Source organism: Carcharhinus amblyrhynchos, chromosome 3 (assembly GCF_965287045.1).
Source record: "Carcharhinus amblyrhynchos chromosome 3, sCarAmb.v2.hapA, whole genome shotgun sequence".
Taxonomy (NCBI): Eukaryota; Metazoa; Chordata; class Chondrichthyes; order Carcharhiniformes; family Carcharhinidae; genus Carcharhinus; species Carcharhinus amblyrhynchos.
The window spans coordinates 102,374,429-102,393,963 of NC_137326.1; the positions used below are offsets into that span (position 1 = coordinate 102,374,429).

Sequence of the window (19,535 nt, forward strand, 5' to 3'; positions counted from 1 at the left end):
TATTTCCTTCATTGTTTAATAAATCCATGGTCTAAAAATGTGCTTAATAACAAATTTGTTACTTCATTAGTATTTGGAAAATTGAGTCTTAAGTTTCTACTTCAAAATTAGAAATGATTAGGGCTGTTAAACATTGTTTATTCCATAAATTAATTGGTCAGTGCTCCTTGATATTTTCCTAATTTTTTATTAGCCAGATTTGGAAACTGCAAAAATAACTTCTTTACGGAGATTACAATTACCAGACAAGTGACTGTTGACCGATGACGTCTTTCAGGACTCTGCGTCAAACTCAAAATAATTCATATCAAGCATGTGTTACAATTGCTATCAAATACAAATGTTGCTTTAAATATAACTCAAAGACCCTTCGTGAATTTCAACAACTTTCATCCATTACTTGTGCTCTTCTGCAGCAAGGGCAGCTGTAAGCAAGGATTCCGCAGCAGTTACTGTTTGCTTGATGAATTACATACGAAGAAAAACTTTATGTTAGTGCCAATTAAATCCCGGATGATAAGTAGATTGAAGCAAAGGGAGACGTTTGCAGAACTGCTTACTGTGGTCAGGATTCCAATGGGAATATTCCTGGGCATTGCAACGGTCAAAAAGTAAAAGCAAAGAACATAGTTTGCACAGGATTTTATACATCACCCTAGTGTAACAAAGTCATTTGAGGTGACTTTCCAACACAATAGAGAAGGAAGGAAATCCAGCTGGATTCATGTGAATAAAAGGTGATGCATAGTGAGACACCCCGAAGCTGTAAGCAACTATCCAGACAAATGTGCACGTATTACTCTCCATGAATGACATCACTGGGATCTAGTTTTTGGAAAACATTGTAATTTTACTCTAACGTACAATTTAGTCAGCCCCCATGTAACAAGATTATCTAATGGGTGATCATTGATTTTCAGGTTAACTAGAACATTTTTAACGATTTTAGGCAAAATAATGAGATTTTAGTGATTAATAATGCTGTTATCTCAAACAGTAACTGCTGTGCAATCCTTGCTTACTGATGCCCTTGCTGTTTTGTTTATTTATATAGTTTATTTGTGTCACAAGTAGGCTTACATTACCACTGCAATGAAGTGAAAAACCCCTAGTTATCACACTCTGGCACCTGTTTAGATACCCTGAGGGAGAATTTAGCAAGGCCAATGCACCTAACCAGCATGTCTTCTGGACTCTGGGAGAAAACCAAAGCACGCGGAGGAAACTCACGCAAACACAGGGAGAATGTGCAAACTCCGCACAGTGACCCAAGCTGGGAATCAAACTTGGGTCCCTGGCGCTGTGAGGCAGCAGTGCTAACCACTGTGCCACCCAGCTGCATTCCACAATCTTTATTTGTGGCTATAGGACCATGAAATTGAGCAGTATTCTGCAGTAAAATGCATTAAGCTGCTGTTGCATTGCAAAGACTTCTGGAAAGTCATGGTCACTGTACGTATGCTAGTTCACCAAGAATTTGCCAGCTAATTTCACAAAGAAGAAACTGAATGCCCAAAAATGGCGTCCTAGTCTGAAAAACATGAAAGCTGACAGATAGAGAGCAGACACAAATGAGAAAACAAAGGAGAGGGATATTGGGTAACTTTTCAAAACTTGGGTATATTTTATCCAGAGTAAGAGGTAAGATACAGATGCTGGAAATCTGAAATAAAGCCAGAAACATTGATAATTCTCAGCAACTCAGGCAATATACATCGAGAGAGGAAGAAGGTTGAGTTAACATTTCAACTTCAGAATGAAGCGTCAGAGTTCTGCCAAAGATCCTAAGACCTGAGGCAGGGAGATAGAGGTGTTTTACAGATACTTTGCTGTAAATGTAATGAATGTATGCTTTTCAAATTGTATGTAAATATAATGTTAAATTAGTTCAGAATATTCACTTTCATTTTTGTTGAATGATCTATGTATAGCATCAATGAATATGAAATTCTGTGGGAAAGTGCATCAGATTCCTGATTAGAAGCTCAACAGTGGTACTAATTACTGAAAATGTATGAAAGAATACAGTGATCAAAGTTACATTACAGGATGTACAGAGTTCACTCAGCCTATGCTTTCACTCTGGGTTCACTCAGACTATAATTTATCCTTTAACTAGTCAGTGAGTGTTTTAATATTTACCATTTCTCACAATCCAGAAAATTGTACTTCTTTTCCAAATACTTACACAAATTGCAAAATTGAGTTTTAACGTAATTAGTTAAGATCGTTAAAATATGTATTCGACCACAGGATGTGGGCCCCACTGGCTCGACCAGCAATTTATTGTCCATCCCTAATTACCAATTACCCTTGAGAAGCAGGATGTGGAGAGCTGTCTTCTTGAATGACTGCCGTCCATGTGGTGTAGACCCAAAGTGCTGTTAGGGAGGGAATTCCAGGAATTAGACCCAGTGACAGTGAAGGAACGATGGCGATATGTTTCCAAATCAGGGTGGTATGTTGGAGGAGAAATTGCAGGGGGTGACATCTCCGTGTAAACACTGCCCTGGTTCATCCAGGTAGTGGAGGTTGTGGATTTGGAAGGTGCTCTCAAAGGAGATTGGCAAGTTACTGCAGTCCGCCTTGTCAATGGTTCACCCTGTTGCCACTGTCCATCAGTGATGGAGGGATTGAATTGTCAAGGTGGTGGTGGATGGTGTGTCGATCAAGTGTTGAACTTCTTGACTGTTGTTGGAACTGCACTTATTCAGGCAAGTGACAAGTTTTGCATTATGCCCCTGGCATATGTCTTGTAGATGGAACAGGCTCTGGGATTCAGGAAGTGAATTACTCACTGCAGAATCCCCAACCTCTGACCTGCTCTGGGACCCACAGTATTTACATGGTCCAATTCAGTTTCTGCTCAATGTTAACCTCTAGAATGCTGATGGTGGTGGATTCAGTGATGGTAATACTGTCGAATATCAATGGGAAATGGTTAGATTCTGTCTTATAGGAGATGGTCATTGCCTGGCATTTTGTGGCATGAATGTAACTTGTTATTTGTCTGCACCTGGATATTGTCCAGGTTTTGCTTCATTTGGACTTGAACTGCTTCAGCATCTGAGATGTTGCAAATGATACTGAATGTAATGTAATCATCAACGAACATCCCCACTTCTGATCTCATGGTGGAGGAAAGGCCATTGATGAGGCAGCTGAAGTTGGTTGGAATTAGGACACGACCTTGAGGAACTCCTGAAGGAACATACTGGGACTGAGATGATTGACCTCCAATAACAACGGCCATCTTCCTTTGTGCTTAGCTGATTCCAACCAGCAGAAGGACTTCTTGATGACACCTTCAGCTAAACGCCTCCATCATGTCAAGGGCAGTCACTGTCAATTCATGCCTTGTGTCTACTATTTTGTCCATGTTTCGAACACAGTTTTAATGAGGTCATGAGTGGAATAGCCCTGATGGAACCCAGACTGAGGGTATTGTTGAGTAAGTGCTGCTTGACAGCACTGTCAGTAATCCCGTCCATTGCTTTGCTGATGAGTGAGGGTAAGCTGAAGGGGTGGTCATGAGTTTGACCTGCTTGTTGTTGAAAGGACATAGTTGGGCAATTTTCCACATTGCCACCTTACTGCGGTGTTGTAGCTGCACTGGAACAGCAACTAGCTCTGGAGCAGTTGTCAGCGCCCACAGCCTTTGCAATATCCAGTGCCTTTATCAACTGGAATGAATCAAGGTGGCTAATGATTGGCATCGAGAATGCTGCGGATTTCAGGAGGAGGCCAAGATGGTTCATCCACGTGGCATTTCTGTCTGTGGATGGTGGAAATTTCTTCAGTATTGTCATTTGCACTTATGTGCTGGGCTCCCCTATCAGTGAAGAAGGGGACATTTGTGGAACCTTATCCTCTCGTGAATTGTTTATTTTTCCACCACCATTCATGTAGATGTGGAAAGACTGCAGAGCTTAGATCTGATCTGTTGGTTGTGGAATTGTATGCTGCTTCCGCTGATTGGCGTGCAAGTCTTGTGTTGTAGCTTCGTAAGGTTGGCACCTCATTTTTTGGTATGTGTGTGCTACTCCTGACATGTCCTCCTGCACTCTTCATTGAATCAGGGTTGAGCCCCCTGCATGATGGTAATAGTGGGGCTATCCCCGACCATGAGGTTGCAGATTATAGTTGAACATTATTCTGCTGCTGATGCCGCCAAGTGGATACCCAGTTTTAAGTTGCTATATCTATCCATCCCATTTAGCACAGGGGTAGAGCCACACAGCATGATGCAGGGTATCCACAGTGTGAAGACAGGACTTTGACTCTAGGAGGTGTGTGGGGTAGTCGTTATTACCAATGCAGTCATGGACAAATGCATCTGTGACAGGTAGTTTGGTGGGGACAAGGTCAAGGAAATTTTTCCCTCTTGTTGATTCCTTTCCTGCCTGCTGCAAATCCAGTCTAGCAGCTATGCCCTTCAGGACTTAGACACCTCTGTCATTACAGGTGCTATCAAGTCATCCTGGTGAAATTGCCCACCCAGAGTACATTTTGTGCCCTTATCACATTCAGTACTCCTTCCAGTTTGGATGCATCAATAGGTTTACTATTGTTTGTCATGTAATATTGTGGCTTCCATGAGCTGTATCTGTCATATTTCAATGCTGGAAAATCTTATGACTTTATGGGTAAATTCCATTAACTTTTATTTTATTTGTAACCTTTTAAAATCACACCATCAACAAACAAGAGAATAAATGAGAAAGTAAATATGTGATTACAGTTCATGAGATATAAAGTTGAACTAATGCTCTCCATAAGCAACATCAATTGATCTTACAGGTGTAAGAACATTGAGTACATTCAAGACTTCACATAGGTAATTCTGCAATCTGTCTGCCATATGGTTAAAGCTTATTGCTGAATGTGAAAACAGTGGACAATAAATTACAAATAGAGATCTCATTTGATATGGAATCACAAAATAACATTATTCCAAATACACTGTTGGTGTTTCTGTCCTGCTCAACCCTTCCTCAGAAAAAGCTACAAAGGATTTTGGACTTGGGCTCACTCTTGCTCATAAGTAACCTGCCCAGTCTCCAATATGTCAGTCAGGACTCACACACTTATTACAAGCTGGAGGTGTGTTGCCTACCATATTTGTTTAGACAAAAAGTATCAGTTTTGTGGTCCCGCACTTCAAATAGGCATTTAATGCTTTACACATTGAAATAAAGATTCAAATACCTGGGTTGAGGCACTCTTCTGAGTAGTGGCATTGAGTTGGCTTCATTCAGTAAACCACAGATTCATATGAGGCTTAACAGGTAATGCTTAAAACAACCGCTGGAGGCTGTTACCAGCAAGGTAAGTGCTTAAAATAATTCTTGCATGAACATGAAGCCAGGAGGACTGTCTGTAAATTCAAACAACATCGATTGCTGTATTTCAGCTATTCAACCACCATCACACCCCCTTCCACAATACCAGCAGCACTGCTACCCACCTAATCCTGGCCATTTAATTTGTCTACCCACATTTCCTGATTGACACCGACCAATGCTGAGCATTCTTGGTTGTCCCTGCAGTATTCAGTTGTTCAATTGTTAGGTGTTTGATTCTGCCAGTCTGTTAATTGTTCTGTCTGTGCTGTTAGACTAGCTTGAGTGTCATGACTAAAACAGAGAAACTGAACATAAGATGCTGTAAGCATGAAAGCAGACGGTTTAAAGTATTGAATAAAAACACCTGCTCAGACCTAGAAACCTGGTCATCTCTGCACATCATGAAGGCATAAAACAAAGCTCCCAGTCTATGTTGAAGAGTTACCTGAGAGCCCCTGCTGGCATTGTTCAGCCCAAACTTTCAGTTAAATTCTCCAGTGAGCACCTGGGTTACCACTGGTATTAACTTCTGAGCCGCAGTAGTATAAGCACCTCAGGTCTATTTGTTCTCTATACCACATTCATCAAAACTGGCAAAAGACCATAAGACCTGAAAGGTTAACCACACCATTATTTTTCTTCAAATGTTGTTCAATCTGCTTAGCCTGTGACCGTAGAACTTGACAAAAATATGTCAAATAGAAGAAAAATCCAAATTGCTGCATTTACATATTTGGGAACAAGGTGCAAAAAGTGATGTTTTCCATTAAACAAGTTGTTTCTAATGTAGCAGTGTCTCAATAAGTATGACATGTACATAAAGCTTTCAATCTGTCTCAAAATTGCTCTAATTTCCTTCATGAAGTACTTTGTCTGCCTTCTTGACATCAAAGGAGCTTTGTGTTATTTTTAGGCAATGCTACACAAGTACACACTCAAGGTTGTCAAATCAGAGAAAAAGAAATGCTTTACAGTTCAGTTTTATCATTCACTTTCCATCCTGCATGGGAAACAGACTATGTCACCTCCTCACAAAATGAAAGATGAATGCTGCTCTTTATAATTTTGATGTGTCCTGTGAAACTGTGTACTGCAATATTGGCCCCCTTGGCCTTGTCCCAGTTTAGCTGCTGCTGACACCCTTGTGCCTTACCTCTGGACTTGACTATTCCAATATCCTCCCTAAATATAAAGAATTCTAAAACTTTGCTGTGGGGGTCTTAACTTGCACCAACTTTGATTCCCCTTGCCCCACTGTGCTTGCTGACTTACATTGGTTTGCACTTGATTTAGAAATTTTCAAATTCTTGCATGGCCTCACCCTCCCTTGTCCAGCCCCACAACCTTCTAAGATCTTTGCGTTCATTTAATTCTGGCCTCAATTATTTCCAGTTATAGTTGTTGGCCTTGCCTTCAGTTATCTATAGGCCATAAGCTCTGGAATACCCTCTGCCACACCATCTCCAGCTAGATAGGCATCTCTCTGGATTTTCATCCTTAACATATTTGTTAAAACCTGCATCTTTGACCCAGCATTTGGTCTCCGACTTAACATCTCCTTATGTAACTAAGTGTTGCACGTTTACTATACTCCTGTGAATCACCATGGAATATTTTCCTGTGTATGTTGTTACTGATTCTTATCATTATCCATAAAGCATCTTCTGTTTTTAAGGAATTATGTAATGGGGCATTGCTTTAAAGCATTCCAAATAATATGTAAATACCAACAAAATGAATTGCCTCATCTCAGTTGTATTTGGCTTTGCTTTTTCATAGGGCCCAGGATTTCTATCTGAAGCACATTTGGTTCACGATGCATCGAAGGTGGAAGTCTTGGATCCCTCCTTTAGTCTTCATGAAACTATTGCTAAGGTAAGAAGGCTTCTCACAATCTGGAAACTAGAAGACCAGGGTCTGATTCTGTGCACATGGCTCACAGTAGATGAACTAGTGAAGCGTTTGTTTCTTCAATGTAACAGTCTATCATTATTGAAATGTATTGTGTGTATTTGACGCACAGTAGCGAATAGTTTGCTTTACTTTTTAGACCTCTTGATATGCATGTCTCGTTTTAAAAGTTGATTGTTTGAATGCGGGTCTATTGCAAATTCCTTGTTGGATTGACAGGCATTAATCACTCCTATAAGTGGTCCGAGCATTTCTCTTATAAAAGAGGTGGCTCTTGCTCTGCTTATCACTTGGTGTTACTCAGGGATATCACTATAGTATCCCCAATTATGAGTTGGATCAGATACTCATGACATTTGCGCGTAATTTTATTTTTCTCAAGGTGAACTGAATAAACATCTGGTGAAATGAGACTTGATTTAAATCGTAGAGCTATTTATTTCCCATCAGTTAAGCATGTAGGACAGGAGTTAAAAGCAGATCCAATTATTTCAAGCAATACACCATGCCTTTGCTCAACGTATGAAATAATGAACTAAGGGTACTCAATGTCACTTCAGCATGTGTTGTTATTAAAACTAAAATTAATTTCCAAAACTTCCTTCTGGTATTCTGTCCTTTTTGCAGCACTTTGTGGCCTTGCTGCCTCAAGGGTTCACAAGGCCTTCTCTTTCAAAAATAAAGCCTGATTCCATCATCAGCTGAATCACACTGCCACAGCAGCACTGAGCATGAGCAATAATTAAAATGACCAAATTATCTTTCATGAATTGTCATTTGGTAATACAGAGCTTGCGTATTGTTGAAAAAGAGACATGGCAAAGGTTTTTGTCTTGCACTCATCAGGACACTTTGCAAGTGAGTGGAAACAAACAGCTCATGCTTTATTGACCCAGGTTCAATTCCCAGCTTGGGCCACTGGCTGTGCAGAGTCTGCATGTTCTTCCCATATCTGCATGGGTTTCCTTTGTGTGCTCCAGTTTCCTTCCACAGTCCAAAAGATGTTCTGGTTAGGTGCATTTGCTGTGCTAAATTCTCCCTCAGTGTACCCGAACAGGTGCCAGCGTGTGGTGACTAGGGAATTTTCACAGTAATTTCGTTGCAGTGTTAATGTAAGCCTCGTTGTGACATGAATAAATAAACTTCTAAACTTTAACTTCAAATCTTAAATTTCCAAAAAGATGTCTCATGGCAACATAATCCAAAATCCCAAAATGTGATAATGATAATCACTACCAAATATTTAAATTGAAAAGCTGTATTGTGATCGCCTCAGAATGAAAGTGTGCATGACTATCACCTTTGTCGGTGTCCCTTGTATTGATGTACATTATTTTCTGTCATTACTTTCATTCTGTTTACCAGTTTGTAGAATACTGAAGGGTTTTCTGCAGGGGCATGAATATATAGTTAAACTTACACTGTATATTCCAATTTGGTGATCCTTTACTTGTCTATGCTGTTTCTACCAGTGGTCATTACCAACGTGTTGAGGTTCAGTTTATGAAAATGCAGGGCTTCACTTGCATTCTTAATAGAGTAATGTCCAAAGAAAGAATGATTACTGAAATATTCCCTAACTTATGATAGGAGTAATACTTGGAGCAGCATCATAAACAGATGAATAGTCCGCTGGTAATATTGAAAGAAGGAAATACTTGCAATTCCATAGTGCTTTTCATGACCTTATGACATCCCAAAGCACTTTATAACTAATTAATAATCTTTGAATTGTAGTCACTGTTGTAAAAAGCAACTTGCACAATCTAAGCTCCAAAAACAGCAATCAGTTAATGACCAGATATTTTACAGTATTCTAACTGGTGATAATTCCCCTGTAGTCTTTGAATAATGCAATGTGATCGTTTTCATCCACCTGAGATAACAGACGGGGTCAGGGGAGGGAATTTTCCCATCCTACCTTCCATGGGAATTGTAGTGGCGGGGGGGTTGTGGACCATGCAAAGGTCCATTGATCTCGGATGGGATTTTCCAGTTTTGGGGCAAGCACGGCCAGAAAATCCTGCCCAGGGTCTCGATTTAATATGTCAGTTTTTAAAAATTCGTGCATAGGACATGGGCATAGTTGACTGGCCAGCATTTATTGCCCATCCCTAGTTGCCTGGGGGCCATTAATGGTCAACCACATTGCTGTGGGTCTGGAGTCACAAGGAGGCCAGACTGGTTAAAGATGCAGATTTCGTTCCCTGGGTTTTTCTGATAATTACCAGTGGTTTCATGGTCATCAGTAGATTCTTAATTCCAGAATTCCATTTTTAATTGAATTCAGATTCCACTATCAGCCATGGTGGGATTTGAACCCAAGTCTCCAGAACATTAGCTGAGTTTCTGGGCTAATAGTCTAGTGATAACACCACTAGGCCATCTTTGGAGGGCATTACTTCTGACAGTGCAGCACTCAGTCAGCACTGCACTGGAGTATCAACAGAAATTCTTTTGCTAAACTTCCCAAAGTGAATGTGACCTGACAATGTTCTGTCTCATTGCACCAGCGTTTTTTATTGTTAATATTTCTTAAGAAGTAAAAAAAACTCCATGAAATCTTGAAGGCTAATCATGCAATTTAGCTGTCAGCTTTGGCTATTGTATGTAGTCATTATTACAAGAATTCATTGTTAGTAAAGAGGCTATAATATAGATTCGTTGTAATGCAGAGCAGCGGTTGACAATAAATACACCTGTGCAAATTTTGAATGTGATGCTTGCTTTGAATTTAAAAATGGAGCTGTTTCCGTACACATTCATGTATTCCAGATGAACGATTTGTACCTTGTAAGAAACAGATGTGATCAGAGGGGATGGAGCAGGGGTTGGGTGAAATGTATGTCCCTTGTGTGTGGTGTGCCCAACCCAGAGGGACAGAGATTGGAAGTCAAGCAACAAGACAGATGTGATGCGTGGTGTTGTGAAAGTCCTGTTGAGAGCATGAGTGTTGATGCATGTCCCCTGTGACTGAGCGTGAGAGATCCGTGAAGAGAGTAGCCATCTGAGCACATACTGCCATGCTGTGAGTTTGACAGTGGAGGGAGCTGAGAGAGTACTTACCCTGGCAGAGCGGACGTGGTTATTTCTCCACTTCCTGTACTATATGGCACTTCATGAGCAGGTGCTCATAGCGCTGACCCCCTGGGCATTGGCCTCTAAGGCTGGACAGGTGCGATTGGTGTGCTTTTTTGAGCTGCCCCTGAGGTAGTCAGGACTCCTCGAATAAGGCCTGTTGAGGGCCTCGTCAGTGAAAGCCTCCTGACATGTTGGAGAGTCTGGTGAACACGAGCGCACTGGAGACAGTGATATGAGCGTGCCGGAAACTTCGAAACCGACAGCTGATACACAAGTGGGAATGAATACGCTGCTGGCCCGCCAGGTGATTTGAACTCACCTATGCATAATTAATAAACTTCAAAGCAGCAGAATTTGGTGCGGGATCCCCCAGATTCTGGCAGTGGGAAAGGTGCTGTCAGAGCTGCCCCTCATTGCACTTAGTCACAAAATGAAAAATTCCGTTCACAGTGATTTTTAATGCTCTGATTTGCTGAAATGTCCAAACGTTACACTTCAGTTCATTCAATTGCTAATCTTGGAACGTTTTGATAAATGGGAACCTACTACCAACAGCACAGCTATGAGCACTGGAAATCGATTTAGGATGTCCAGGACATTTTTCTCCATTTCTTTCACCTGCCCTTCAAGCTGGCATTCTTCCTTAGCCTGTACCATCCACACTTTTTCTCCTCACCCTTTTAGCTACTGTCCTCAGCTAGTGAGCAGCCCCCATTCCTGATAGTTCCTCGTACTCCTGGCAGGGATCAGTATCAGTAAGTAGAGGAGTGAAATCAGGAACTACACTAAAAAGGGATTCGATATGAGGGATTGGGCAAAGGACAACCTCCCATGTATACATTGACTTCATAGAATCATAGAAACTGTACAGTGCAGAAAGAGGCTGTTTAGCCAATTGAGTCTGCACCTACTACAATCCCACCCAGGCCCTACCCCCATATCCCTACACCCATATCCCTACACATTTTACCCACTAGTCTACGCATCTCAGGACAATAAGGGACAATTTTAGCATGACCAATCAACCTAACCCGCACATCTTTGGACTGTGGGAGGAAACCGAAGCACCTGGAAGAAACCCACGCAGACACAAGGAGAATGTGCAAACTCCACACAGACAGTGACCCAAGCCGGTAATTGAACTCAGGTCCCTGGAGCTGTGAAGCAGCAGTGCTAACCATTGGGCTACCATGCTGCCCTTGGATACCTTAAGCTCTAAGCGTTTGGAATTTGACATTCTGAAGTTGCATAAAATAAATATTTCATTTTCATGTTGGCCTGCACCTCTGTTCGAATAAAATAAACACTTGCTTATGCTCAAGGGGGTTATTAACAAAGGATTTATTGCCAGGCAGCACTGCACCAAGTACGTATGTTATTAATGTCTCCATGTAACTATGAACATTGCCTCTAGATTTTAAACAGATTTTTAATCTCTACAAGGAAAGTGGAATTGGGCACTCAATTTCATATTGTATTAAGAAGATTCAAATATGGTGCTGCACCATTCCACTCTCAACAATACAAACACACTGCAGGATTTATGTGCTGGGTGCAGTCTACAGATTTGCAATCTACTCCGATATTCAAACAGAAAATTACTAAAGATCAAAAACAAAAGTGAACAGAATGCCTTTATGCCTGGAGTACAGTAACATGAGCATGTTTATGTGATCTTGCTGCAATTATCGGTGTTAAAAGATGTTTCAAAAACGTGAGGTAAGTCCTCACTAGATTGTAAGATACATCTGCTATCAGCTGGACTCAGGATAGAGTACAGGTTCCTGGGACTTGGACAAATTCCTGGGATAATTGGTAATTGTTGTGTGAACTCTAGGAAGTGAAAGCCAAGCTAATGGTATTTTGGATATGATGCAAGCAAGGGAAATAGTTTTTCATGCAATTTCCTGGTGGCACCCAAGCCTAAAACCCAATGAATGAGCTGCAGATTCTAACATCAGAAAATGTACTCAATTCAACATTAAAAAATAGTTACAACCCTTCTGAGGATACATGAAATTACAATTAAGATGGAATTAATATTTAAATTATGAAATGCTATTTCTGGTTTTAAAAAATGTTCATGCAGGTTTATTGATACCTATGATATTTAATGTTTCCCAACAGTTTATTATTAATGTGAAATAAATGCATTTATTATAAGATGAATTGCCAATAACGTAAGGGTGCTAATCCCAAACATTTTCTGAAGAACTGTTCTCCCATTATACTGCCTGATGTAATAATATTTAATCCCTGGCATAAAAGGCACTTACCCAGTCCTTCTGCACATGCATTTTTATATGACTCCCAAAGACATACTGAAATAATTTATCCTTCTTATTAATGAAAATACATCTATTCATGTAAGGTCCTGGATTTTGCAGTTAGAATACTGATGAATCTATGTGCACTCACTCACTGAGGACTGAATCAGACAGCACCTTGTGGCATCCTGACTTACACAGTTAAACAGGGGAATCTGGAAGTTGCTATCTAAGTTGCTCTGCTCCTCCAAAAGCTTTGTGATAACAGTATTTCACTGAGGGACTCGACGTACAATGCAAGCAGTGTTTTAAATTACGGTACTTACCCAATAAACATGCCAGAAAATGTTAGCGCCTGTCCTTTCAAGCGTAGATGAGTTTTTAACAGTGAGATAAGTCTTAAATTACTGCCAAACAACTTCTCCACTGCTGAGCGTTTAATTTTAAGACTGTAGAAGCTAATTTCTTCAGATTTTAGTTAGTTAGAGATTTTAAGAAGTTATTTGCTTCTCACTTTTTTTTGTTTCCTTTCTTCATTCCAGCGTTTTTTCCCTCTCTTTATTTCACTTGCAGTACATGATTTGACGTAGATAAGGATATTCAAAACTACACCTCCTGGTTCAGGATCTACAGATAGGGGTTTCCCACTGGCTTTGAGACCCCAGTGCCAGGGCCAAATGCTGGTCCCAAGGCCACAATTGACAGAAGTCAATTGATAAGAATTACTTTTCTGGAGGCTTCTCCCTATTTAACTGCCTCCATGCCCACCACCCTGTTAAAGATGGCATCTGGGCTCCCAATGCTGCTTGTCCAACCACAAGGCCAACAGGTTTAGAGACTCAGCAGTCCCAGTGTGCACGGTGGGTGCTGCGAAGATACAAAGGAGTGTGGAAGGGCACCTCAAAAAGGTGACTCAGTCAGTGGTGTAAACACAATTAAATATTTTCAGAGAGAGAAAGGTAAAAGGCTCCCTGGATTAGAGGGACCTTTGGAGCAGCAGGGGGCTATATTTTCTGCCTACAGTTGCTTGTTTGGGGAATGATGCCCTGGCTCCACTTGCCTCCCGGCCAGCTGCAGGGAGTCTGCCATCATGAAGCTGGTATCCTCCCTGCGGCTGGGAGTCTTGGCAAGGTGGCACAGCGGTTAGCACACCTGCCTCACAGAGCCAGGAACCCGGGTTCAATTCCCAGCTTGGGTCACTGTCTGTGTGGAGTTTGCATGTTCTCTCCGTGTCTGCATGGGTTTCCTCTGGTTGCTCTGGTTTCCTCCCACAATCTGAAAGACATGCTGTTTAGGTGCATTGGCCCTGCTAAATTCTCCCTCAGTGTACCCGAACAGGCGCCAGAGTGTGGCAACCAGGGGATTTTCACTGTAACTTCATTGCAGTGTTAATGTAGGCTGACTAACAAATAAACTTTACTTTCTGCTGCTGAAAAAAGTGCTGGTGATGATGCAAAGTCAGCCCTAATGAGAGCCTTAACTATTGAAATGGTCAGTATGGCTCTCTGCAGCAGGCATGTAACCAGTCCACAGGTCATCCTGGGTAACCTCCTTGTTGGGATGTCAGGGTGCTGCTCACCCTCTATTTTACTGGCACCACCCCTCCCCACCTTCATTCCTGTTGACACATTAGGAAAATTTAGGCCTGTGTATCTCAGTAAAAGCTTTTCAATGTGAATGGTTGAAGAGACTCACTGCTTCTTGGCCCTGTTCACACAGCTGCCAGATCCCCAGTAAAGCGCAGTGCACTGTTTTGACAGCCAGATAACCACAAATCACAGCGATAAAGCCCACAGTTGCTGTTTGTTTGCCACTGGCAACAAAAGCTAAGCCTTTATATCCATTTCTGTAAGTAGCTCAGTTTGCTTCCATGAATGGATAGGCTCATGTACACCAGTGCTCCCTGGTCATGCCTTATTTAGACATTTCCACATTCAGCAACAGAGTAACAATTTATTAGTTACTTTTGGTCTTAATTTAAGTCTATTAGATTTTCACTTAAGTATAAAAATTGGATAAATTGTGTAGTGTTCTCTACCTTGCACATCAACCACACAAAGAGGATTAGCAACTCAGTTGGGTGGGTTTCTTTATTTGAAGAGATGTAACTACATACAACAATATCTGGGAGGCTTATTAACATGCCTGACCTCTAAGACTGCTCCTGTTACTGCTCCTTTAAGGGAATAGGTTAATTAGACCTCAGGCATTGGGTGAGCTGTTGGGATCCGCTCAGAGTGGGCAGTCAACGTTTGGTGTGTGGAGCGAGTAGACATAATAAAGGGCTGGGTGCTCTGATGCCTGTCCGTGGGGTAGTTACTGAGGAGAGACTTCAGCTCCTACCTTCTGTCTGATGACTACATGAGCATATATGTCATATCCATGATACACAGCAGTTTTAGATACACTCCTTAAAGGTATACCACAATTAATTCCACGAAGGATTGAATTCTCCATTCTCTCTTGGAGTGTGTTCTCGTGCAGGCAGGCCAGGAAAATCACAAATATAGAAGGTGCCACTAGTTCCCGAACCCTTGGTAATGTGATCAGATTTTCAAAGGGAGGATGGGAGGGGGTGAGTTGGCAACTTGTACACAGTAATACCTGTAATTCTAAGGTCCACATTACAAATAGGACAGCGTGGTGGCACAGTGGTTAGCATTGCTGACTCAGAGTGCCAGGGACCTGGGTTCAATTCCCACCTTCGGTCACTGTCTGTGTTGAGTTTGCATGTTCTCTCCGTGTTCGTGTGGGTTTCCTTCCAGAGTCAGAAAGATGTGCAGGTTAGGTGGATTGGCCATGCTAAATTGCTCCTTAGTGTCAGGGTGATGAGCAGGGTAAATATGTTGAGTTACCAGGATAAGTCCTGGGTGGGATTAATGTTGGTCTAGGCTCGATGGATCAAATGGCCTCCTCCTGCACTATAGGAATACTATGATTCAGTTAGACACTGGGAAACATGACGAACAGATTACTTTGCATAATAAAGTTGACAACAAAGTATATAGAATATTAAATTCTATACAAGGCTATGACTACGGATGTTCTTAGAAAGGAAATTGCTGTTATTCACAACATGTTGGATTTAGCTGAGGAAACAGCCACGACAGACAGATTGAAAGACAGAATGAATGATAGAATCAGACATTACAATTTGAAATACCGTTTAAGAATATGCACAGACCACTAACCAAACAGAAAATGTAGGAACATTAATCTTTGTTTCTAGCTCTGTATCCTGCCAGAATCCAGTAATTGCTGAACATGAATATAACTTGTGGACTTTTTAAATTGATGCATGGATTTGTTTATTAAAATGCAGACATAAATTTATCATTGAATTGTGCTCAACCATGGTTCAGCGTGTCACTCTCTCATCTCCAAGTCACAAGGTTCTGGGTTCAAGTTCCACTCAAGTATTTGAGCAGAAGGTTGTCACTTGAGTGCTGCACTGAGCGAGTATTGCACTAACAGAGGTGCCATCTTTTGGATGAAATGTTAAACTGATGCTCTGTCTGCCTGCCTTCCAGCAGTTCAAGAAAGTGATTCATCACAGTCTTCTTAAGAGCAATTAAGAATGGGTAACAAATGCTGACCTCCTCAGCAATGCTTGAAAGAATGAGAAACGTCTCAGGTAGACATATAGGATGGAATTCTCTGGCTCTACACGCCCCAAAACCGGAGAATCCCACCCAAGGTCAGTGGACCTTTTCGAGGTCCGCAGCCCCTGCCTGCTACAATTCCTGTGGTGGGTGGGGCCAGAGAATTCCCCCCCAAAAGATCCCATGGCACTATTTTGAAGAAGAGTAGGAGAGATATCCTGAATGTCCGAACCAAGATGTATCCCTCAATCAATATCACAAACGCGGATGGATTTGGTCATTATCACATTCTTTTTCTGGGAGCTTGCTGTAAGAAATTGGCTGTCACGTTTGTACATTACATCAGTGACTGCACTCCAAAAAGCTCATTTGTTATTATGTGTTTAGAGATGCCCTGCATGTGTATGCAAAAGTGAGATCTTTTTTCCTTTTTATTAATGCCTGAGTATAAATTCTGTATTCAATTACAAAGAAGACTCTTTAGATATGCTGCTGCCAGGCCTTTCTTTGTTTTGAAATCAATAGAGGTCTTTAAAATTCGCTGATTCTGATTATCTGTGTTACTTATTGTTGCACCGTAGGTAGGGTGTTAAGAAATGCAAAGTTACCGGTCTCTGGAGCAGTTTCCAGGCAGCGGCTGAGGACTGTGAGCCCCGGCATGCCTTGGAAATTCCAGCAGAAAAGCTATACATGCTCAGCCCAATGTCCTGGGTACTTCAGAGGCTGTGCGATAGATCACCAGTGCACTTCCACAGTGTGAAAACAGTGAATATGGCACCATAATGAAGGGGTGGAGGGGGTTACCATGATAGAAGGACGCATCGTTGGAGTGGGGGTGGGAAAGAGGAAGCAGGGGGTGCTCCACACAAGGAGGAACTACCAGGAAGAGGATCTGGGGATGGAGGACACAGAGAGAGAGAGAGAGAGACTATTGGAAAAGGAACTACTGGGAAGAGGCCATCTGGAGGAGCAGATCCCCAAGAGGAGATCACCGGTTGGAACCATTAGGGGAGAGGAGCAAAGGAAGACACTCCAAGCGGTGAAAGAGATGTGTGTTGGCTCCCTACAGGCTGGGCTCAGAGAAGTGCTGGAGAGCTGAAAAAGCAGTGGAAGGTCATTGATTCCATGCTGCAGGCCACTGGGGCAAATCCTTCATGGCAGTGGTGTTCTGCTTGGTGTGGCTGAAGAGTCTGGAGTTGAGCCTGTGAGTCAGTGCTGTTGGGTGCAACCGTGGGAAGCCAGTTGAACTCTGTCTCAGAAGCCATCAGGAGATGTGCAATCGTTGAGGCAGATCAAGTCAAGGGTGGCTTTTGAAGGGAATTCAGAGATGAGATCTTCAAAAATGAAGACTTGAAATCCCTCATGAGGAGGACAGAATTTTAATGAGATAGTCTAACTCACATTGATGCCTGGATGGGTTATTAATAAATCCACAAAATCTGCCTGGGTCATATCTGCCATTTTAGACCAGTTGCCTGTTAATTTACATGTCTCTCATCTTAATTCAGAATGTTAGAGTATAAGATGGATATTGTCAATTGTTTACTTTTCTGACAGTAAAGTTTATTTTGGTTCATTTGAAAATGATAGAGTTTGGTGATTTATACTCTTAGTAAATCCCTGCGATGTCAAACTTTATCTATTTTAAACAGAGTCTTTGATCCTGAACTGCTTTGTACTAAAACTTAGGATTTGGTTCAAGATCGTAACAAAGGCAAAAAGCCGTTTCTCCTATTTCCTCTTAAACTTCTTTCATCTGTCAGGATCCTAAATTTGGTGGTGTCATGTCTGTGTCGGAGCTACATTAAATATCGTCAGGATCTGTTTATTAAAACTTTAAAACCTGTTTGCTAGCTTCTGTGCGACATTGATTGCTTTGCCTCCAGATTCAGTTTGGCAGCTCATTCATCATGGAGCCGCCACATATTTTAGACAGGTGATGAATTTGTATAAATGTATCACCTCATTCCCTCATTATGATCGTCCATTGCTGGAAGAGAGCATTTTCCATTTTTCACTCACTCGCAACACAAACCTTAAGGCAATATATTTTCTTCCTTCCTGGAAAGTTTGAACTAATCTTAGAATCTGATATAATCTTGAGTATTAATTCTGAGGTTCCTGTCTTACACCAGGCTGTGAAGCCACTGGAATCAAAGACAAGTGCCCGTTTTCTTGGTGTTGTGCCTTACCTGTTAACTTAATTTTATTTATTTTCATCAAGCTGCCTACCTTCCTTCAGAGACAGCCTGTGGCCACGTTCTAATAGGGCTCTGAAAATACAATAAGCTACAAGAACATTATTGCTATAGGTCTGTCACTCTGTAAAGGATCCATTGTAAACCTTTTTTTGGTACTTAGCCCTCCACATGAAAAAATTACACCCATACGCATTAAAATATACCTTATTTGTAACTGGAAGATGAATACAGGTATAGTCTTGATTTGAAAAATATTTGATGGATTGAAAACTCAGAAGAAAAATGAAAATAATAATGGACGTGTGAATGAATCGTTCGAAGCTGTCAGTTTATACAATGGTCTACAATTAAGATCAATTTTGTTTCCTCTCACTGCAACTTTTTTTAAAATTCATTCATGGGACATGGATGTCACTGGCTGGGCCAGCTTTTATTGCCCATATCTGAGGGCATTGCTGTGGCCCTGGAGTCACACATAGGCCAGACCAGGTAAGGACAGCAGATTTCATTCCCTAAAGAGACATTCGTCAACCACAATCGACAATGGTTTCATGGTCATCAGTAGATTCTTAATTCCAAATATTAGTTTTTATTTGAATTGAAGAAGTAATTTGACAAGAAAGTATGCCATGAAAGGCCTGACACTGGAAAGTTCTGAAGAACAAAGGGGCTTTGGCTGTTTGTCCATAGATCTTTGAAGGCAAAAAGGCAGGTTAATAGGGTGGTGAAAAAGTCATGTGGCACACGCCTTTATCAATCAGGGTATAGATTACAAAAGCAGAGAGGTTGTGATGGAGTTGTATAGAACATTGGTGAGGCCATAGCTGGAGTACTGTGTGCAGTTCTGGTCGCCACGTTATAGGAAGGACATGAACGCACTGGAGGGGTGCAGAGGAGATTTACCAGGACGCTGCCTGGGATGGAACATTTAAGTTATGAAGAGAGGTTGGATAAACTTGGGTTGATTTTGTTGGAGCAGAGAAAACTGAGGAGCAATCTGATTGAGATGTTCAAGATTATGAGGGGCATGGACAGGGTGGATAGGGAGCAGCTGTTCCCTTTAGCTGAAGGATCAGTTACAAGGGGACACAAGTTAAAAGTGAGGGTGGGAGGGTTAGGAGGGAATTT

General features: G+C 41.5%; 1 protein-coding gene across 1 annotated transcript in view; it reads left to right on the forward strand.

Moving 5' to 3' along the window:
* The window catches only part of naaladl2 (N-acetylated alpha-linked acidic dipeptidase like 2), a 527,121-nt gene that overhangs the window by 418,658 nt on the left and 88,928 nt on the right, over window positions 1-19,535 (forward strand). The window contains exon 10 of the mRNA XM_080185612.1: window positions 7,125-7,220. Within this exon, the coding sequence (XP_080041738.1) occupies window positions 7,125-7,220 (96 nt within the window). The remainder of the gene's footprint in view (window positions 1-7,124; window positions 7,221-19,535) is intronic.